Source organism: Adelges cooleyi, unplaced genomic scaffold (assembly GCF_023614345.1).
Source record: "Adelges cooleyi isolate 19-005CV unplaced genomic scaffold, UGA_ACOO_1.1 ACOO_flye_CR_arks_rails_tigmint_CR_PRNA_1, whole genome shotgun sequence".
Classification (NCBI taxonomy): domain Eukaryota; kingdom Metazoa; phylum Arthropoda; class Insecta; order Hemiptera; family Adelgidae; genus Adelges; species Adelges cooleyi.
Window position 1 is genome coordinate 4248430 of NW_026095751.1, and position 23948 is coordinate 4272377.

At 29.3% G+C, this 23948-nt stretch overlaps 3 protein-coding genes across 6 annotated transcripts; all 3 read left to right on the forward strand.

Moving 5' to 3' along the window:
• Window positions 1-888: 888 nt before the first annotated feature.
• Window positions 889-6524, forward strand: LOC126836239 (D-2-hydroxyglutarate dehydrogenase, mitochondrial-like). Of its 3 annotated transcripts, none has more exons than XM_050569652.1 (11): window positions 889-1138; window positions 1401-1501; window positions 1607-1697; window positions 1868-2091; window positions 2712-2954; window positions 3017-3214; window positions 3298-3491; window positions 4502-4670; window positions 4729-5015; window positions 5091-5247; window positions 5853-6524. In XM_050569652.1, exons 5-11 carry the CDS (start codon window positions 2720-2722, stop codon window positions 6101-6103), a joined length of 1491 nt encoding a protein of 496 aa, XP_050425609.1. In that variant the 5' UTR covers window positions 889-1138; window positions 1401-1501; window positions 1607-1697; window positions 1868-2091; window positions 2712-2719; the 3' UTR covers window positions 6104-6524. The 3 variants fall into 3 exon arrangements, with proteins under 3 accessions (XP_050425609.1, XP_050425467.1, XP_050425522.1); XM_050569510.1 differs by having other exon boundaries at window positions 894-1138; window positions 5091-5262; window positions 5853-6521; XM_050569565.1 differs by lacking the exon at window positions 1868-2091 and having other exon boundaries at window positions 894-1138; window positions 5091-5262; window positions 5853-6521.
• An 811-nt stretch (window positions 6525-7335) lies between these two features.
• On the forward strand, window positions 7336-9954 carry LOC126847017 (pre-mRNA 3' end processing protein WDR33). Its single transcript, XM_050587004.1, has one exon. The coding sequence runs from the start codon at window positions 7592-7594 to the stop codon at window positions 9878-9880; it is 2289 nt and encodes a 762-aa protein (XP_050442961.1). The 5' UTR covers window positions 7336-7591; the 3' UTR covers window positions 9881-9954.
• Window positions 9955-14753: 4799 nt separating this feature from the next.
• Window positions 14754-23493, forward strand: LOC126834292 (apoptotic protease-activating factor 1-like). 2 transcript variants are annotated; one of them, XM_050566103.1, is made up of 21 exons: window positions 14754-14894; window positions 15022-15226; window positions 15299-15532; window positions 15598-15735; window positions 15875-16032; window positions 16511-16782; window positions 16852-16990; window positions 17075-17213; window positions 17288-17464; window positions 17545-17787; window positions 17938-18110; window positions 18197-18323; window positions 19414-19576; window positions 19639-19841; window positions 19978-20200; window positions 20436-20688; window positions 20749-21031; window positions 21110-21388; window positions 21460-21567; window positions 22658-22921; window positions 23034-23493. In XM_050566103.1, exons 2-21 carry the CDS (start codon window positions 15083-15085, stop codon window positions 23307-23309), a joined length of 3996 nt encoding a protein of 1331 aa, XP_050422060.1. In that variant the 5' UTR covers window positions 14754-14894; window positions 15022-15082; the 3' UTR covers window positions 23310-23493. The 2 variants fall into 2 exon arrangements, with proteins under 2 accessions (XP_050422060.1, XP_050422069.1); XM_050566112.1 differs by having other exon boundaries at window positions 14775-14879.
• The last annotated feature ends 455 nt before the right edge of the window (window positions 23494-23948 follow it).

Consider the following 23948-nt stretch of genomic DNA (forward strand, 5'->3'; position numbering starts at 1 on the left):
TAATATTAAATAATATCGAAGCTAAAAAAAACAATGTCTATTAAAATATATACGAGCCTTCGAAACTTCTCAGTTCTCAGTTCTCGCCTAACTGCCGCGGGGTCAACAGCAATAGAAATAGATGAGATTAGAATTAGAAATCCTAAGGAATAAAAATTAAAGACGTAGAACAATGAATTTTAATAAGTACAAAATTAGTTTACATCTAAAAATAATGGTACTTAAATTATAAATATTACAATTTTTTTTTTCAAATATAGCATTGTTAGTATCATTATTATTCAACATAATATTTATAATTCATGTACCTAATGTAATAATATATGACAATCAACAAATATAAGCGCATATGGTAAGTAAATGAATCACTAACTGTAGAAAGACGACAAGTCCATTTTATCAATTTTGGTTTTAGTATCAATTTGTACTAAGCCATCGAGATAAAGAATACGCTGGAGCGCGGACTCCCTATTACGGCAACGTAAAAAAAACGAGCCGCTATACGTTTTTGCCGTACGGTAGTGGGGATGGCGGCTCGTTTTTTTTCTCGAGTGCGCGCTCCAGTGTATTCTTTATCTATAGATGTACTAAGCACACGCATAGATTAAATACATGTATTTACATGATTATATACATGTATGTATTTAATCTATGACATACAGCACTGTGGCGGATGCATGGCTACGAGGCGCCACAGCTCGAGCAACCTAGCTGTCGGCATCGATACCGCCTCAACACGTGGTCAGATCGCCAGATCCCGGTAGTTGTGACAAATCATGATGAACTTCTCGCATGTGATCAAAGTCACCCAACGCGCACGTATAAATGCGCACACGACAACTATAAAAAAAAATCGACATATGTCTTCGAAAAGACAAAAATTTTTTTATCAGCATGCCAACCCCGAAACACCAAAATATAAAATCACATTCTATCAGAATAAAAGTAACTAAAATATAACTAACGTTTATCAGCGTTAACTGTTATCTCTAGAACCAAACGGCAATAATTCAAATGATAAAAAACAACCATGTTAAAATAATATATTAAATTTTCTTAAATAGTACAAATTTGTACGACACATTTATAATTACAAAAAACCAGCTAGTTCATATTATGACGACAACGATAATAATTGGTAAATAAAACTTACTTTCGTTTCTTATTAATATTAAATGAATATATTTATTAGAATTCTTTTTAAATTCATAATTCAAAACTCTTATTTTCACATAATATAAACTTGCAATATTTAATATGTGTAACATAATATATTTATCAATTATTGTAGCGACAAAGTTCATACGTACACTATGTTGTACTAATTTGTGTGACAATATTATTTCATCCTATTTGAATAAAACTATTAATACAAGAAAATTATGTTTTACAATTTACAGTATGATGTCGTCTGAAGTCATAAAAAGCTTATCGGTATGCTTATTCATTAGAACAGTTTGATTGCTGAAACCATCTCTAGTCTGATTAAATGTGGTAACAGGTATGGAGTTATTTTAAGTAAAATTGTTTTAATTGCTTTAATCTCTATTATTTTATTAATTAACTTTTCAACTTTTAACTTATTTATTAATAATATATCTTTCAGTTTTAAGATGAGTCAAAGATGATGGTTGAATAGTCTCCATTGACACTAACTGGAAGAAATAATTGTTTTATCATTTGTCTAAATAGACTAGGTAAGGAAAATACTAACATTTATTTCTTATCACGCGTTATCATTTTTTGGAAGAACTACCCCCAACTCTAGACACCATAAACCAGTTTATCTACAATACTGGTTGTAACTTTGATATTTTTAATTTACGTCTCATTACGTTATCATTTTTTATAATTATTCCGATAATAGATTTGACTTGAGTTTTGGGATTATTTGCTAGACAAATGAGTAACGAACATTGGACTGATGAGTCGTGGGTTCAAGAAATCCTAAAAGAAATCAGATTAGAGAAATGAAAAGCTACGTTCATTACTTATGAAAGTATAAATTTGTTATGTGCACGATTTTTTAAGCAGTTTTTATTTTATCTATAATTAGCATTTATTTTTATTTAAAGAAGCTGTGTTAATAAGGTAATTGGATATTTTTCATAGGACAATAATTTCTCATTATACCAATATTTAAATGTACAGTAGAATCTCAATTATCAGAACTGCGTTTGGCATATCCAAACGTTCTGTAATCCGTACGTCAATACAAAAAATTTAGCTATTCAAAGCAAGTCGTTGTTTCTCAGCAATTAAAAATTAATCTTTTTTACAAAAAAATTTAGCAAAAAAGTTAAAAAATAATTTAAACACTGTATTGTCATTATCACTACTTAAAAAAAAAATTTAGGCTGAAGCTAAAGTGGTCAAAGCAAACTATATTTTTAGAAGTAGAAATGATAGAAGGTAAAATATTACCTTTGCCCAGTAGCAGTTTTTACGTAACGGAAATTTTCAGCTTACTGAAAACAAAGTTATTAAAAAAACATATTTTATATAAAATGATTAACAACAGGTCATGATGTGTTGCTTGGAATACAATAAACAATTTAAACTTATTTTGAATCCCTAGAACAACCTAGTAAAACTATATTAAAAAATTAAAAGTTGGTGTTATTTTATGTATAATTTAGTTTATAGATTAAAAAGTTAAAAAATTAAAATGACTTAACTAATTTTATACTCATACTTAACATTTTGTATAGATTTCAAAATGCAAACTGCCTTTCGTTCTTTCAATTTGGTTCGAAATTTGTCTACCAAACCATCACTATTTAACTCTACTCAATTGACTAAAGATAAATATCCGTACCTAAGAAGAGGTCCCTATGCTAAAATTGAAACTACCGATATACATTTTTTTCAAAATATATTGGGAGTCAATTATGTAATTACCGATCAAACAGAACTGGTACCTTATAATGTAGATTGGTTAAAATCTGTCTCAGGTACATAATTTCAAAACAAATTCTTAATGTATTAAAAACAATTATGTAATGAAGTTTGGTAGGTTATAGTAAGTGTGTGCTTAAGCCAAAAACAACTGAACAAGTATCACAAATTCTTTCGTATTGTCATAAACGAGATATTGCTATTTGCATTCAAGGCGGCAATACTGGCCTTGTTGGCGGTAGTGTTCCAGTATTTGATGAAATTATATTATCTACTTCCGCAATGAATGACATTATAAGCTTTGATAAACTATCTGGTAATCATTTATCTGTCATTATCTAATATCTTATAATATTAAAAACTCGCATTATTTAAAAAAATATATATATATTGTTGCAGGGATTTTAGTTTGTCAAGCTGGATGTGTTTTAGAAAATTTAATGAATTATGTACAAAATGAAGGATTTATAATGCCATTTGATTTGGGTGCCAAAGGAAGTTGTCAGATTGGCGGCAATGTAGCAACTAATGCCGGAGGACTTAGATTAATTAAATATGGAAGTTTGCAAGGCAGTGTATCTGGATTGCAAGTAGTATGTTTTTGGGTCTTTCATTTACTGTTTTTTTGCTATGAATAATAAGTACAAAGCTTTTAGAGGTACTGATTTAATTGATATTGATCGTCTATCTTTATTAATAATTTGTTTGCATCATAATAAACAATAAATTGAAAATGTTTTTTGAAACCTGTTGATTATTAATTTATTTATACATAGTACTTAGAAATACTGGCAAAATGTAATATTTCCCTTTTTTTTAAACAAATGCTATTGGGATATTGCATACACCATTCATCTCTACAATTATATGAAAAATTAAAACAAATAAAGTTAGATTAGAACATAAAATAACAGAGATACAACAATACTTAAATATAAATAAACATAAAATTAAATAGCCAGCCCCAGTAATAAAGAAAATAGTGAGTAGGCGTATTAGGAGATATTGAGTGTATCACTTTAAAAAAATCACCCTGTATAAAAACATCAATAGAAAAATTTATATTTTTTTATTGAAATATATAAATTTGTACGTTATTTTTCTTGATTTTGAAGGAGTAGCAGTAACCACTTTTTTTTTTGTCTTTCTAAAATGCATTTAAGGTACAATTTCTGATTTATAACCCTACTATATGAAAAATTAGTACAGTGGTTTAAGGTATTTGTTTGTCTAGTCTCAGCATAAAAATAAAAAAAAACACTTGTAAAACAATACCTTTTCAGCTTCAATAAAAAAACTATTATTTGATCCCATAATTTTTGTTTGCTCTTTAAGCATGGAACAAGAAATTAACTGAGTTTTTTTTTAAGGTGAATATGGACTAGTTACTTTTTTGAAGCAATAATGTTACAATGTTACGAGTTATCATCTTTCCAATTTTTTTTATAAATTACCTCAATATTTATTTGTTTTATAGTAGATTAATAACACACTTTAAACGTATAATGCTATTAGGATTATTAACTATTGTTATTTTATAATTATTTACTAAGAAAGTTATCAATATTTAAAACAGTTTCTTTAGTAATATTAATATGTATAGGTGTTAGCTGATGGTCAAATTTTGGACAGTTTAAGTACTTTAAAAAAAGATAATACTGGATACCATTTAAAACATATATTTATTGGATCTGAAGGAACCTTAGGCGTGATTACAAAAGTCGCTATTCAATGTCCAAATGCTCCTAAATATGTAAACGTTGCCTTTATTGGTATGTTAAAAAAAACAACTATTCTGTAATTTTTTTCAACATTTTTTTTTTTTTTTAGGTTTAAGTTCATTTCATAAAGTATTACATTTATTTGAAAATATACGAAGTAAATTTTCTAATAGTCTTTCGTCGTTTGAACTTATGGATTCTGTAGCCATAAAATGTGTGTGTGAAAATATAGGCTTAAAGTGTCCTATTGACGATGGACTTGAATTTTATGTACTTTTAGAACTATCAACTGATCATAGTTTTATGACCAAGTCTTTACAAGATTTCTTGGAAGAATCTTTTATGCAAAAAATAATTGAAGATGCTACTTCAGCAGATCAACCTTCTCAAATTGAAGTATATTACAAATTAATTTATAGTTAATTACTTAAAAATGTATGTGTTTTGTAAAATATAATTTTTATTGCCTAGAGTCTATGGAAAATACGAGAAAGTATACCTGAAAGTTTACTAAGGTTTGGCTATGTGTATAAATATGATATAACTCTGCCACATAAATATTTTTATCAGATTTTACCAGACATAAAGGAACGTTTAAATAATAAATTTAATGTTAAAGCCATTTCAGGTTATGGTCATTTAGGTAATATAGGTGTATATATATATATATATATATTAGGGTGGTTCTTATTTGCACAATTTCTGAATTTTAATTATGTCGCCCCTCCTATTTGATTAAAAAAAAAAAGAAAAAATGTTTCTCAATGCTTTATGTTTAAATGACTTGGATACACGTTTAGAACATTGTATGCGTCAATATATTTTTTTCTGATATTTTTCAGTAAAACAATTTAAGTCGTGATTATATAGTGTAAAAATTACATTAAAAGACCCATACATTTTTTGTAAAATTTGTGACAATTTCATGTTAAATTAATTTTTCTTGTCAATTATTTGCCTTCACAGTAATAAATAAATTAAAATAGGAAAACTGCATTTTCAATTATTGAATTACAATTACATATTTTAAACGGCAAACTTCTCCTCGTTACAGCAAATGGTTAGGATCAGAATAGAAAGTTCAAAGTAGGCTTAACATTTTTTTTTAATTGAATAGGAAGAGGCATAATCAAAATTCAGAAATTGTGCAAATCAGAACCACCCTAATATATATATATATACATGCGTGTTTTAAAAACATTAAGTGTATAGTAATTATTTTATTATTTGTAGGTGATGGGAATTTGCATTTAAATGTTGCTACTACTGCACACAATGAAGATGTCGTTTCTGAATTAGAACCTTATGTATATGAATGGACTAGTCAGTATAAAGGAAGTATAAGTGCTGAACATGGAATTGGTTTTTTAAAAAGAAAATACTTAAAATATTCGAAATCCCAATTAGAAATTGATATAATGAAAAAATTAAAAAATACATTTGATAATAGACAAATATTGAACCCTTACAAAATATTTCCATAATTTAAAATTCAAATGTATTTATTATATGTTGAAAATTTTAAAGATGGGAGTAGTCAATTACTATTTTATTTTATATTAATTGTTTTTATTAATTTATTAAGTTTTTGTTATACTCGTTTAAACTATATTGTATATTGTTATTGACAACAAAGCAATTTCACATGCCTGTTGGAACTTGTTAAAATAACTAATATCGAAAAAACCAACGGTTTTCACTTTTCATAAGAAAATACCTATTAGCTACACATAAAATTTAAAAGGTTTTTTTATGTATAAAATAATTTTATGTAAAAAAAAATATATAATTTTATTGCTTGTGGAAGTAAAAAAACTACAGAATTAAATGGTTAGCACACTATGCAAATATAAACAACTGTACATTTTCTTAGGGCACACGACATTTACCAACCACTATAGTTTTAAAACGAATGGTTTTATCCTTTTTTTGTAAATCAAACATCTTGATTAAAATAAAAAAGTATACTATCATCATTTTTAAAAATTTCAAATATAATGTAAATGTTACATTTTGCAATGCGTATGATAAAAAAAGCTTGCGTTGTTGTCCACTGCAGCGCTGAGGGTCCCGGTGTACCCTGTCTATATTATAATACAGCAGCTACGCAGAGTAATCTCCCCAGACATGGAAATATAGTAAAACCGTATTAATTTCTCATTTTAACTATCTAATAAGTTATAAAATCTATGATTAGAACTTAACGCGTGCAAATGCGCAAAGATTTAAGATAGGATAAGTTCGTAACCTAGCAAGCAGAATTTTAAATAATATTTTTACTCTGTGCAATATTCACAGCCGTTGATTTAATACAAATTGTTATTAATCAATGTTACAAATTACAATGGATGAAGCAGCTACTACCCGGTACGAGGTACCTATCGGTATCTTATCGATGAACGCATTGTATTCATCACTTTCATCCACGGTCCACTTCAGTTTATAGTTTATTTGGTCATAGTCCACTTCATTTAGCCGAGATGAATACCTAAGTGAAATTACGTTTTAGTGCGCATGCTCAATAGCTACTGCACATGCGTAATACACTGCACTGCATGGCGCATGCGCAATAGAACAAATGTAACTTTTCTCGGCCATTAACCTCGAAAATGGTGGACACCCGCTTGTAAAAAAATATCCATAGTTTTTTATCTAAACTATACATATTATCTCATATCACAGACATACAAAAATGTGTAGCCATGTCTCATATTATCAGGTAAACATGGCTGTAGTAACCAGTAACTCTAGAGTAATTATTGGCAGTAACTACCAAATAATTCATATCAATACGTATTTTTCAGGTTTTAGATAATATGTATTATGATTTATGAATGCATCATGCATTAAAGTGTAACTGTATTCCGTAACGAATAACAATGTAACATGTTATAAATTCGGTATTTGTGCGACGTTAATTTTTGTTTGTTTTAAATTTAGTTTTAGGTAATATTTTATTTTAAAAAATAACAATGTCCATTGTTGTGGATACTTCTTTCTCAGTACCTCCGCCTCCTTTAAACTTTTCAGTTCCACCGCCTTCAACAAACACATTTATTCCAACAAACTACAGGTTTCAAGGTCCAATACCTTTAAATATCCGTAGTGCAAATATGGGTGGTGGACCTCCAAGACATCCGATGACCAAAGGTGGACCGCCGTTAGATTTAGACTTTGACGGAAAACGTTTACGAAAATCTGGGCTTCGTAAAACAGTAGACTACAATGCTTCTCTTATACGAATGCTTCAAAATCGCATTTGGCAACGTGACCACCGAGATCGGCCGTTTTTGCAACCAGATATACTATATACACCTCAACTACTACCTCCACAGTGTTACGTAGATAACTCAGTAAATGCAGTTACTACTGCATTTGTCAAAACTGTTACAAATAAAATACGATGCCCAGTATTTTGTTTAGCGTGGACTCCTGAAGGTAGACGATTAATAACTGGAGCATCGAGTGGTGAATTCACTTTATGGAATGGGTTAACATTTAACTTTGAAACTATCCTACAGGCCCATGATTCACCAGTTCGTTCAATGGTGTGGTCACATAATGGTAATTGGATGACTACTGGAGATCATACTGGGTTCATTAAATATTGGCAATCCAATATGAACAATGTAAAGATGTTTCAAGCACACAATGAAGCTGTTAGGGGTATTAGTTTTAGTCAATCTGATGATAAATTTGCAACTTGTTCAGATGACGGAACCATACGAATATGGGACTTTTTTACTAATCGAGAAGAGAAAATACTCCGAGGGCATGGAGCAGACGTCAAATGCATAGATTGGCACCCACATAAAGGTCTATTAATTTCTGGTAGCAAAGACAATCAACAGCCAATAAAATTATGGGATCCTAAAACTGGCCAGTCATTAGCTACTCTACATGCTCATAAAAGCACTGTAATGGATGTGAAATGGAATGCTAATGGAAATTGGGTTGTTTCTGCGTCTAGAGACCATTTGTTAAAATTATTTGACATAAGAAATTTATCGCATGAAGTTCAAACGTTTAGGGGTCATAAAAAAGAAGCTAGCACAATTGCTTGGCACCCGTATCATGAAAACTTATTCTGTAGTGGTGGTTCAGATGGAGCTATATTATTTTGGAACGTAGGTGTTGACAAATTTGTTGGGTCAGTAGATCAAGCTCATGATAGCATTGTTTGGTCACTTGCTTGGCATCCCTTAGGAGAAGTTTTATGTTCTGGTTCTAATGATTATACTTGTAAATTTTGGACACGTAACAGACCAGGAGATAAAATGACTGGAAAATATCATTCAGTAAATACCGTCTCAAATATGTTGAAAACAGATAATATGACTGCAGATGCCCTGTCGACTATACCTGGTATGGGACTTGAAGACATTACCGATGAAGAAACTAATAGAGCTACAGTAGACAACACCACTATACCACTATTAGACATCATCGCTACCAATGAAGAACCAGCTAAACTTCGACCAATAAAAAAAATACCATATTCCAAACCTATTCCTAAAAATTTCCAAAAATTCTGGAATGAATATAAGACCAATGATGATATCGTAGAAGAAGACGGAGATGAAAATGTAGGTCCAGACAATGACGTTGTTAATAATGTGGTAGAAAGTTTAATGGATCTAATACCAGGTTCGAGACCAGCTAGTGAGTTAAAACCAGAATCGTTACTCGTTTATGGACAAATGATAAAAGTAGATCAGAATTCACAGTTAGCATTCGCCATAAAAGAAGGACGAGACTCATTAATGCGACTACTACACTCGGGAGCAATCCCTGAAGTGAGACAACATTTATCATTTGAAAGTAATAGAGATCCAATTTATTTGTATGCTGCAAAGCATCTTCAAAAAGATCAAGATTTAAGAAGAAATCCATTTAGTAACAATAGCAATTTTCCTATTAGTCAAGATGTGGATTTAAGAGTAAATAATAATTTTAACCAGCCATATGGACCTCCTAATAATTATCAAACTGGACCTCCCAATGATAACTTTAATAGGCCACCAATAAATCATATACTTCCTAATTCAAATGGTTATAATCAACCAATGAGGTCTTATTATAATAAATCACATCCATATAATAACAGTTCTCAAAATAATAATAGACCACCGAGACAGTATGCGCCTTATCAAAATAATATGCGAAATGGACCTCCCAATTTAATGGACTCAAACTTCACAAGACCGCCCAATTACAGATCAAATCCAGAAAGGCCACCTCAAAATTACAATAATATGTGAATTTTTTCCTAAAACCGAGTTACACTTATGATTTAATAATATATTATGTACATAAAAAAAAAAAAATTATAAAATATACATTGTTTGTGTTTTACATACACACAGTAAATTAATATAAAATTCATTGTAAAGTAGGTTTTTTCTAAATTTATATTGTAACATAAATTGTTACTATGTAACAATGTAAAAATAACCTTTCAACTTTATTTTAATTATTTTTAAAATTTTAAAAGTTGTATTGTTGTTATATTGTATTTATGTACAATATTAATATGTGACTGTAAAGGTTTAAAAAAAAATCCTATAAAATGTCATTGTTAAACCTATATATTCCTACCTAAATATTATTATTTTATTTTTTTAGAAAAATGAATTTTTTTCAAATTTACTTGGGTGATTATAAATGAAAGTTACAAACGTAAATGCGTTTTTACTATATCTAAAACTATTTAACAGTTTTATAAATCTAATTGAATGAATTTAACTGTAACCGAACAATTATTTTATTTTATTCCAAACCAAATAACATTAAAAAAAAAAAAAATTGGTAATTTTTATACATGCTTATAATAAATATATATGTATACATTTTTTATTAATATTTGACCACTGCATCTAAGGTCATTTACATAACGTTTACTTTTTATTATATATAATAAAAATGCATTTACATATATTATGATGAAAAAAATTTGTTTGCGACTACTCCACCTAATGTCAGCCTTCCTGATATTTTTATTGCCTAATAATAATTATGGCCTTGGTTTTTTTTTCAGGACATGTGTTAATGGATGATGTGCATCTTGTCTACTAATACTTTAAAAAGGAAAATGTCTGTGCTATAAAAAGTTTTAATTTAGGTATTTATTTATATGATCTCCCGGACATGGCGTAAAATATGGTTTGATATTTGGGGATAGGGCAAGCGAGATGCAATATTCTCATCCGTCTTTACTGGTACATTATTATGTATTTCCGATTTAACTGCTTCTTAGACATATTATTTAAATTTTAATTGTTCTTAATATGATTTCTTACTAATGAAGTATTTCTTTAGATAAACAATTTGATGTACTGACATTAATATGTTTTTGATACTGAGTAGGTTACCTACTTTATATTGTTGGAGAAATTAAAAAGAAAAGAACTGATAGATTTATTTCTAACACGTTTTAAGTCATGTTTGACAGAATGGTCTTGGGTAGTAAAAGTTTGTTTATTTATAATTGTACATCAGTACCTCCTAATAACCAATTAACTGGGCCTCACTCCAACTCAAAGTGTTTTCTACACTTCAGATATTTTTTTGTGTTATTTTAAGTATTTAGAATAAATATTATAATAGTAACAGCAACAATAAAAATAGCAATACGTTTTTACAATTTGGAGACTTTGATACTTGATTGTAGTATACATAAAGAATAAAGGGATCTTAATTATGTTTTAGTAACGTCATATACATAACAAATCAGCGTGAAATAAGCTTTTTAATTGCAGCAAATTCATGTTGGTCAGATAGATGAGCATTGAGTTGTATATCTGAATTCCCAAAAAATCTTATACTTTTCGACATCCAGTTTTATTTGGCCAAACTAAGGAATAATGTTAACTGCATAACCATCTGGTATTCTTTATGACTCAAAGGGGGACAATATGTTAAGTTTTTTTTAATTAAATAGTACTTGCTTACATAGTTTTATGTATACGTTTTTATATTCATATTTAATTTATTTATTATATATTTTAATATCTATAATCTTTTTTACACGTGACCCTGATAATTGCGTATTGGCAGATTTGAAGTTGTGTGAGCGCTTTAACGTGGGCCCCAATGCAATCTATTACTTATACCATAAGTAATTAGGGATTCAATAAGTGTTAAATATACCATTCTAATATCGTTGAATGGTATTAGCTCTATTACATAGATCATTTTTCTCAACTTATTTAACATAATTGAGATCTGATTCTTTCATTTCACGTCGAAACACATTTCAATATCAAGATATTGAAACTTAACTGATTGGTTTATTTCTTTCAAGCAAATCCAACAGTTCCTCCGGAATCTCTTAAGTTATCTGTCTCAAATGTAATTTCCAAAAGTCTTCAAACTAACGGATTAACTTTTAACACTGCAAAATGTGTATTGCATTTGGTCGACGGCTCACGGCCCTCTTTGATTCATTCAGTTTATAATATTTGTTTTGGGGATATTTTGAGAGTTAGGACATAGAATAGATTACATTTTTTTTATTCTGTAGTTAGGGACTCAAGTACATAATCATAGAATTGGTTTCTCATGTTTATTATTCAATTGTTGAACATTATTACTAGTTGATTTCTTCCGTCCTAAATTATAAATTTCAGTAACTTTAAAAGTAATTATCCAAAACTGGATATCGACCAGTTGAAATGTTCAGCAAATTATTCTTAATTTAAAAAATCAGTCTAATATAGGTTACACGTTATTGCTTAAATCTTAAAAGATTCAATAGTTGATACAGCTCTGAGCTCTGGAAAATACGTGTGCCTAATGTGTCCCATTGATAAAAAGAGTTTGGTTTAGGTGGGTGTAAGTGGTGTGGGAGGAAGAGCGTTTGAACTTTGAAGGGGTTGACGTATTCAATGGAATATTAGAACTTTCTTTTGGCTAGCCTTGGGTATATAAGCAGCTTCTGTACACGAAAAAAAACTGTTCCTTAAGAAATAGTACGAAAGTAAATCGGTACCCATTTATTATTAAGAAAATAACCAAGCGAAGGGGGTCTACCTTTATAGAATATATTATATTCTCCGACAAACAATTTCTCGACCGCTATTATTTTTTGCACTTATCACTTTATTTGTGTGTAGGTACGAGTATGTTTTTCTGTAGTACATGCGTCCTAAACATCATGTTGTGGGCGGCACGGCGTGGCGTTAATTCCACATTTCTGCAAAAATGGAACTTTTGTGTATGATTACGGTGATGTCGTCGTCATCCCTTAACTCTGAAGGTGTTGTGATGTTTAGAATTGGTTTGGAGTACCGACATAGACTAAATAAAAACAAATGCATATAGATTATAGCATGTGGCAGCAAGAACAGCAGTATACATTTATTTTGTCGGCGTTAGAAAGCTCGCCAATAGTTGTCGGCAGCCCGAAAGCTCGTGAAAATTCCAACACCTCTCGATTGCGACTGAGAAAAAACACTTCTCTAAACTTATCTTAGCGGTATTTACCGCCGTCGGCATTAGCGACTCGGTGCGCTTCGTAAAAGTAAGTAGTAACGCGCACAGTTAGCTGGCTATACGATTTTTCATCGCCGTCTCGTGTTAAACGGCCAACGACTGTACGACAAATGTCTAACGAGAAGTACCATCTTTGGGAGAACGCGTTCCTTCCTCTGATATTTATCCTAAAAATAATAGTGAAAGCCAAAAGGGGTGATTGTGCCAGAATTCGCGCGGAAGCCGTTCGATTGCGTCGGCAGCGTGCGACAATCGCTTATAGTGATAATAATGCACGTAGGCATCGACGGCCAGATCTGAGACCCATCGACGTCAGCTTTGATACCTACGCTTTCGCAACTCGGTGTGTAAGCAAAACTTTCAAAAAAGACTAGCCAACAGTAAATAAAAAACTGCCTTTCCTTGATCTAAGTACTAATTAAAAGAATAGACAATAATTTAGGTTTTGCGATTTATCGTAAGAAAACGCACACGTACAGGTACGTCCTCAAAGATTCAAATCACTGCTGTCAATATAAAATGGCAGCATTCAATAGTATAGTTTTCAGATTAGTCAATATTCCTAAATTGAAAAACGATTTATAATGAATAATTTTAGTATCAAAATCTGCGAACGCATCATCCGAAATTTCATAGACATTGAATTGATGGCGGTCATATGCCCGATGTTATGTTCCACACATAAACCTCAGGACCTCCTGAACACAATGGTATGTGTTATTTTTATTTTGGACAAATTTTAAAAAAGTTATAGAATTTTCAAAATGTGGCTGCTTTCTGGAACACTATATTTTAATGAAAATGTACAAAAACACGTATTGACGATGAATAATATCGGGTGTAACACTTCTGCATAGGTATAAAAGGAGGTTGTTTGCCGCAATGAGAGCATTGTCATTAAAACACGTGTAAACGGTAGTGAATTATTTTTGTATTAAATGGACCACACATTGAAACCTAAAAAGTAAAAATGTTACCAAGATATGTGCCAGAAAGACAGAGCTCTATCATACGTAATGTTTGTTTCCTGGTCCATATTATTATCAAGTCGATGGAGTAAATTAAATAACTAGCAGTTTTCTAAGTAACTGGTATTCGTTCTCCATCAGGAACCAGCTAATTTAGAAAAAATGACACTGCAGTGTGAAACAGAGGTTTGTTGTACCACTTTTTTGACCGAACAGCTTCTTTATATTACTTTATAGTTTATGTCCTATATATTATTATATTAAGAATAAAGGTACATCTTGAATCTTTTATGGCCGTAGAAAGTCAAAAGCGTATACTCTATGGGTACTGGGCCGTGGTGTGGTGTTATCACAGAATAACCAGAAGAGACACTTTCAAGAATTACATAGGTTCTTACGGGGGATTTGCCACACTTATGGGTAAAGATAATCATTACCATTTTTATCTTATTTCAGGCGACTGTTCCATATTCTATCCGGAAAATGTGTGAAATCAGTTTCGACAGCAATAAATAATTTGTAATAATGGTTGATTTCTGGCTACGCTGATGCTCTCGGCAATTTTACAGATTTCAAGTTCTCATTCACTGTCTCTTCTGATTATTCCGTGTTATTATGTACCTGTTATCATTATAAACAATAATTCAGTATTTTGTGATAGTAAAATTTGATTATCATACTTTTAATTTCACTATACTTAAATCTCAATAACCAATACCGACTTTCTTTGTAGAACTATAGTCTTTAAGACATTGACATTAATGTATTAGACCTCATATGTCACATAAACAAGATATACGTATGTAAATAATAGGTAATACTTAATTTTTAATCGAAATGTATGTTTCAAACATTTATAGATTCTTGTACCATTTATGTTTTACACAAATAATATATAGTTTGTATGTTAAAAACCACATAATATGGTTTGATTTTTTCAGTATATAACACAAATGAAATTACTCTACCATTGATATTTCAAGTCAATATTCCCCATTTATAATGGAAATTGACACTAAATGTATTCACGATGTACTTAAAGCAAACCGTGATTTAATAATACAAGACATACAAGGCGATGTAATCGCTATGTTGTTTGAAAAAAATGTATTGACCAATGATGAGTATCAAGATATAAAATCTGAGGTAAGAACTATATAAAATATTACAGTTATTTGCTACTTTGTTAATTAAAATTTTTACTGTTCTTAATGGCAGGAAAATCCTAAGGAAGAAGCAAGTAAATTACTAGATTTATTACCGTCTAAAGGTAATTTTGGTATGAAGCAATTTATTGATTATTTATCATCGGAATATTCCTGGATTGCTAAAACAATACAAACAACAATAGAAAATGAGTATCATGATGTTTCTTCAAAAAAAATACGGAATGCTTTAACAATTGGAGAAGTACCTCAATTATGTTTAAGACACATAACTCGAACAGAATTTGTATGTATAAGGGCTATTAGTTGAGTTTTATTTTTAAATAACATTATATTTATAAAACGATTAAGGTAAACAGTTTAAAAAACCAATTACAACTGTTGGAAGCTGGGAACTTTGTTGTTGTATGTGGTATGACTGGTTGTGGAAAATCTAGTTTAGTGGTTGAAGTGTTACAGGATCCGACTATTACAATGGACCTTTTTAAGGTAATCATTAAAATTAATTAATATTAGATTAGGCATTTTCTCCTTCTGATAATGTGAACTTCATTGATATTATTAGTATTTATTTTTCATAAACAATTTAGTTACAATATTGATATCAATAAACATTTACGTATTTTAGGGTTGTGTACAATGGGTAAATGTTGGACGAGGAAATTCAACAGACGTGGGTTGTATACAAGCAGAAGTATTGAATCGGTTACATTCAAATCAAGAACAACTTATATCGCCTCCACTAAACACTGAATATGAAGAAACACAAAAAATACTTACAAAAAAGTAAGTACTACCTGAATATTGTTGTATATTTTTCAATTAAAATAGTTAAATTACTTCCAAACTTGGGTAAGTCATTATTTAGATAAAGTACCTGGAATATTCAACAAATAATGATGAATTTTTCCCAAGAAGGTGTGGAAACATTTTCTTTATTTGCTGGTGTAGTATTAGGGCTTAAGGTTTTAAAATTAGGCTGAGTATAGAACTTAGTGTGGCATTATAATATAACAAAATATGTATATATAGTCAAACTTTTTTATACAAGATAATTTTAACCGTAAAAATTATTTATAATAATATTTATTTAACCCAATGATCTTTGCTACCAAGGGTAATAATAAAAAAAAAAATTCAGTTATACTAATAATTATTCTTGAAGACCTTGCGCTGTTCCCAATGTTTTTTTTCCCACTGTGTTGGCTGTTTTAGAATTATACTAATAAAATATTTTTTTGTTTTAAACATTTGGGTACTATAGATGGAAGCAAAGCTCTATGAAAGAAGGTTTATTAATTTTGGATGACGTTTCTACTTCGGAAATTATAAAATACATGAATATAAATTGTAAAATGTTGATAACAACAAATGATGATGGAGTTATGGATGACATAATTGATTCGCGTATAACATATGTTAAAATTACCGAAGGATTCCTCGAAAAAGAGACATTAGAATTATTTTCAAAATGTTTAGATGTAAACAGCTTCTCTTTACCGACCCAAGCATCAAAGCTTCATAGCATATGCAAAGGTAATTTGAATAGAGAATTTAGTTTACTTTAATTAAAAATACAATTTTCAACAAAGGATTGTTTGTTAGGGTTTCCTCTCACTATTTCACTTATTGGTGCACAACTTGAAGCCCACAAAGAAGACACAAAAAAAAATCCAAACAGATGGAATTTTTACTTGCAGGAATTATCAGATAAACATAAAAATAAAATATCAGAAACGTTTAAGTTAGTTACATACAAACAAACTATCATATAACATATTAATTAGTCTACTAAAAGATAAGATTACTAATGTTTTTATTCTTGTAGGTATAATAGAAAAAGTATTCAACAACTTAAAAGTCTAGAAAAAGCCATAAAAATGTCCATTAACGATTTACCAGAAAACTTACGAAAATATTATCAAGATTTTGTATTGTTTGTATATGATGTAAATATTAAACCCGAGGTAAAACAATTACAATATTTTAAATATATATTAATACACTGTTTTATTTTGAAGAAATCTCAAACATGTTTTAGGTCTTATCTGTTATGTGGAATTTGAATAAAACACAAGTTGAAGATATCATGCTTGAATTTATGCGTAAAAGTTTAGCTGTCAGAATTTGGAATCAACCTTTGAACAGTTACATATATTCAATACACGATTTATTGTTAGACAATTTGAAGAACATGATTAATGACCAGGAAAAAAAAGTAGTTTTGAAAATAAAAATAAAATTTGCTTAAAGGCGATTCTGAAAAAGTATTTTCTTATTCATTTTTTTTTTCAACAGTTATTACATAATAAACTTATAGATCAATACAGAGTCAATTGTCATGGAAATTTTGCTGATCTGCCTAAAAATGATAATTATATATTTTTATACTTTGGTTATCATTTAAAAGAAGCAGGATTATTTCAGGAATTTTCAAAGTGGTTTTTAGATTTGAAGTTTTTAGAATCTAAAACACACGCTACTGGCCCTGCAGATTTATTAGCAGATTTAAGAAAATATAAAGAATATATTTTTGCCAAAGTAAGTTATTATTTAAAAACCATGTTTTATTAAATATAAGTGTTTTAATCATAATTAAAATGTAAAATTAATTTAATTGTAACATATTCAGTTATAAAGTTAGCTAGTACATGTTTGTTGCCTTATTATATGGTATTGTGTATCATTTAGAATGAACAATGTATGGACGAGGTAGAAAATTTTATTAAACGTATTGGTCCCCATATGTACAAAACTCGGTGTGATATTGTCCAGTTAGGTCTCCAGGAACCTAAATATTCCTTTATTTATAAAAAGTCATTGGAAATTTCAAAGTCAAACGGACAATTGTATTTTCATAGCATGTGAGTATTTTTTTTTTCTTTATGTATTTAGATATTCAATAAATTTTTACATTTAAATTAGTTAAAACAATTATTTAAACATTTAGTCTTCCACCATCAAATGGTTTTTTACCTAAGCCAATCATATTTATATCACGCGAGAAAATTCAAACTGTCATTTTCGGAAATAGTCATAATGAAATTATTGTTGGCAATCGCAACGGAGATATTAAGGTAAGAGGTTATTATGCGAAATTGCAATTAAATATAATATTGTTGTACTTTATAAGGTAAAAACATTCTTATATTTTTTATTAATAGATGAGAATAAAAAGAACCTGCACATTGGGGTAGGGGAGATCTCTTTAAAAAATTACTTTATTGCGTAACTTTAGTTGTTGAAGTGAAACTTCTTTAGGTGCGTCATAAGGGTAGTTAACCCGTGAAAACGGGCGAACGCAGATACATATAGGTATACAGTAACGCCTAGCTTTCTTTGATTCTCTTTTGTGCGGATCTTCGTGTACGATAAAGTACGAGTTCCCCCACTTCTTCTCTCTCTTTCTCTCTCTCTCTCTCTCTCATACATATATTTTTGATTTGATTATGATATCTAAATAGATGCGTTAGTGTTTGTTGGCGTTAAAATGTCGCCATTAAAATTAAAGTGCCTTGTAATTCTGCGTGCGTTGATTCGTTTTCACTGACATTTTACGTTCGCACGAAAGTCCACTGTATCTGCCGTATAATAGTACAAAATGCATTCAAGTTGCAAAGACGTTAATGTTCAACCCCCACTTAAACAAAAATTTTTGTTTTTTCCAATTTAATACTATTTAAATTAATATACAAATCTTTACATTAGCATATATTTTATTTCACAATTTTTATAACACCAAGTTCTGTAACACACCGTTATAAAGTTTCACTTTTGTCGCGATTATATGATGTTTTTGGGATTTGATTGTCCCGAGACCCACACAATTTTTTTTAAAATTATATTAATTATAAAAATAATCCTTTTCTGTACAATTAATATGTTTATTTGACATTTAAATTTTCAAGATATTCCTCTATAAAATAAGTGTGACTACAAATTTTTTATTCGTTAAACTGCACCTAAAAAAACGGAATAAAGAAAAAATATTTATTTTTGGTTTTTAAAGTACCTAATTACAAGTAGCATTACAAAAAAAGAATGTTTAATTAATACTGTATAAATAAAAAATAGAAAAAATATTTATAACATTTTACTCCCTATTGTTTCAATAGAGTTGCTAAAAATATAAACAGAAAATTAATGTTTTTAACTTGCTTCTAACAGGTATGGGATGTGATATCAAATAAACTATTATACACTTATTATGGGCATAGTAAGAGCGTTACACACTTGGCTAAGAATAAATTAAAAGATAGATTTTTATCCACGTCAGACGATACAAAAATAATAATTTGGAATATAATTAGTTCCCCTAACAATTCAGAAAGTATTTATCAAATTATTATTATTTTATTATTTTTTTTATTAAATAATTAACTTCATTTGAAGATTTGGTAACAACCCGTACACCGTCGCCTGAGACTAGACAAGATCATTGGCAGAGTGCATTTAATCGAGATTGTATTAACAAGCAATCTAACATAACTGATTGTGTTGTTTCCCTTGAAGGGCATACTGGACCAGTTGTATGTGCTCAGTTTTCATCAAGTGGCGAATTAGTTGTTTCTTCATCAATGGATAAAACTTTAAAGGTAATGCAAATTATTAGTTAATATTTATATCCATTGATAAATATTTTATAATTTTTTATGTAGAGATCGATTTGTAGTATTCAAAGTAATTTTTCTTCAAATAAAAAAATGCATAAACTAAATTTTATTTACACAGATATGGAAATTAGATACTGGAATTCTCCACAAAACAATTATTCAAAGTAGTGTGATTTCATGTTGTTGGTTTATGGAAAGTGTCACTAATGATAGAATAGTATACTCAACAACATTACAAAATGGAGCTGTTTATGGATCTCAATGGCCATTTGACGATAATCCTGGGTTATTATACCCAAGTGAAAAAGTACTGTCAATTTTTCCTCTGCCCGAAAAAGAAGGTAACATTTTATTTTCAGCTTCAATACGGTGTTGTTGGTGTTTCAGAATAAAAAGATAAAAAATATGAAACTTACTATAATTTGTATCATTGGTTTTATAATATCTGTAGCGGAAGATAAAAAAACTATTTTTTGAAATTTTTATTTGAATAAAAATTTTGGTTACATAATTCTTTTAAAAAATATGTGGTAAACAAATAATATATTTTAATACTTATACAATTTTTTTTTCTAGGGGATGATATAATATTAGTGATGACGCCAAAAAAATCTGAACTGTACAAATTGAATTGGAATGAATCTATTCGAATTAAGGAAAGTCCGCATCCAATTGGTTATCAGGAGTACACATCGTTTGCTATTTCAGAGGGAAATGTTGATGCTACTAAAAACTCTCGTTTTATAGCTCTTGCTTTAAATAACGGCACTATTCGAATATGCGATTTATTGACAGGATATAATTTCATGGATTTAGATGACCCTATTCAGTAAGTAATTACATTTATCAAGGTTATTTTCCTGTAAAATAATAACTTACAACATTTTAGGGGTATATTGAACATGGACTGGCTGTGGTCCAACACCGAGCGCAGTAGTTGGTTGTTATGTGCAGCCGATAATGGATCGGTTAGGTTATGGTGTTTAGATGATAGTACTAAGTACATGTGCACTTGTAAGGCGAGTAGAATTACCTTACAAGAATATATGTGTACAGTAAATTTGGGACGACAAGAAACAAATTGTTGTAAATTAAATCCAAATTTCGATGCTATTTGGCTCAACAATAATATTATTTTAATAGCTGCAATGACTAAATGTGGAAGCTTAAAAGTAAATTTAAAAAAATATATTTATATTAAAAATATAACTAAAAAAACTTTAAAATATATATATATTTTTTTCCACTAGATAATATACGAAGGATTAAGTCAGTGGGCGATTATCGATAAAAAAATATCTGCATTGTTTGTTATATGTTTAAATCAAACAGTTGATCAAACAATGATTATTGTAGCGTGCGATGATTTATCTGTACACTCCTTGAAGCAAAATTCGGCAGAATACTTGTTTAGTACATCAAATAAAGTTGACAAAATTTATGCTTGTTGTAATTTTAATGTTTTGATTGTTGCTATGTTGCTTAAAACAGTTGAAAGGAAAAATGAAATGTTATGCCAAAAAATTGAAGTGATTATTTACATAGTATAATTATTTATTTATTTTTCTAAATTATTGTATGAAGTTTATTTTTTGTTTAGATATGGAGAGACAATACAAACATACAAAACATTTATATTAAACATTTTATTGACTGTCATATATTTCCAGACACACTCATTATTATCTACAATTACAATGAGTTAAAAGTATGTTTTACTAAATAATTCCTAGATTTGATATGCTCAAAATGCACTCAAAAACACTTAAGAATTATAAAAAATGTTGGTAAAATTATGTTCCAATTATGCAGAAGTGTTGTTTTCCTAGGAGGGGACGAGTGGCCGAGTGGGTTATGCGGCAGTGTGTGGCGCTCACACAGTTACTGGTTCGACACTTGGTCACGGGCACTCCATTTGCTGGGCGAGCAATCGTCCGGTGAATAGGAGACTCACCCCCTCTCCGGCGACGGATTGACGACCCGTCCCGGACAGCGAAACCGTCTAGAAACTATTATCTCATGATAGCAGCATTAGGCCTTAAGGGGAGGGGGGGAAAGGGTCGTGTGAACAATTTTTTTTTTTAATTTTTTTTTTATTGCTTAGAAAATTAGTTTATCATCTGAAGAATGTTCTCTTAAATTTTCTTTTCGAATTTTTTTTCTTAACTTACTAGTCTTTGCGCGAACTTAAAAGTTAACTAATTATTGTTACTTAATTAATAATAAATACTGATTTTTAGAATTCTATTTATACAAAAAATAGGTATTTTTTGTTAAAAATGATACTGAATTTTTTTTTTAATTTTAGGTTCAGGCAAAGGGTGTGAACGTATTTTAAAAGAAAAATTTTGAAATTTTTTTTAGATAATTAGAGCAATCTGTACACTGTACAGCGCAAAATTGAATTACAAAACTCAAGCAGCTGCAACGCCGCTATGTTGAATTTATTCAAAATTAAATTTTTTTAAACACTTTGAATGGTTAATTTCATGTTGAAATTTATTACATTTTAATAAATTTTAACATCCTATACAACATAATACTAAAAAAACTGCTTTTTACACGACCCTCCCCCCTTAAAGGCTCGATAAACTGATGATGACGATGTTGTTTTTCTATAAATTTGTCGCGCCAACTGTAAGTTATTTGGGTATAACTATGACTAATGTGTGACTACATAAATTATAGATGGGGTTAAGAAATGTTCAGTATATATATATATATATATACTAGCTTAATTTTTTCCAAACTTACATTCTTATAAAATGAAATACAAATTATAATTATGCATTTTCTAGATAATAAATGTACATTCAGGAACTAAATCGAAATTGGAAATAAATAATTGTATTAAGATTAATGGAAGTCTGATGCTTGATAAAACTAAATTAGCTGTCGCTGACAGTGGAAGTAGTTTGAAAATATTCAAAATAATTAATAATGACATTAATAAGTCCATGATAGAACAGTATAAACTGCCATTTAACAATAACGAGCAAACTGTCATCAGTATGTCACATGACTCAAATTTTTTAGTCGTAGGTGGTCAAAAGTGCATTGTTGTAAGTATATGTAAAAATTTGACCGTTTTATGAAATTAAATCACACTACAGTTGCACAGTAACATTTTTACTTTACAGTAACAATATAATTTATAGTTTATTTGGGTGTTAGTTGATTGACAGGTTATTGAAGACAACAAACAAGTTTTTGAGCGACTCAAACATGAACTACGTAAGATCATTGAAATGGTCGTCTGATGATAAATTTTTAACGTCTAAGGAAGATAATCAAATTGCTGTTTACAACGTAAAAGCTGGGGAAAAAATTGCAAGTGTTAGTATAGTGGCTGATAAATTAATTGTGGACTCTAATTTGGAAAATTTTGTAACTATTAATACAGCTGGTCATTTAGTAGTTTTTAAATTATCAAAAAACACAAATTATTGAAGTGTATTTAAGCTATCTATTTAAGATAGAAACACAGATTATATAATAATTACATATAATCTGTGATAGCAATGAGATTGCTGTGCATTATGTGATAAGATCTTTTTTTTTAGTCTTGACTTTAAGCCCAATTAAAAGTAATAATGTTACCTAAACAAGAAATAGAAATAAGAATTTATATTTTTATAATCAATTTTGCTTTGTAAACAATTAATATTTGATACTATAGAAAATAACTTGTTTGTTCTAATTTAATTTTTTTTTTACATTTTTTTCAATAAAAACCAATTTATTTTCAAAAGTATGCTTGTAATAATTAAATAATTGTACTATAAAATATGGATCATGAGACATTGACAGATTTAAATTTTTGTATATATATGTATAGTATCTGTCTAAATCTTGTAACCGATACTATTTAATATTTATCCTACATACTATACAATCATTTTATACCTAATACCTATACTATTCATTTTTAAAAAAGAAATTGTATTTTACTTGCTATTTTTTAATTAATTATCATTGGGTTTTGACCAAATAAGAATACTGGAAAATTAAAATTTAGCTACCAAGCAATCTAAACCGAATTTATAGCTTAACTTCAAAATATTATCTTTTAGGGTTAAGATCTTTGAT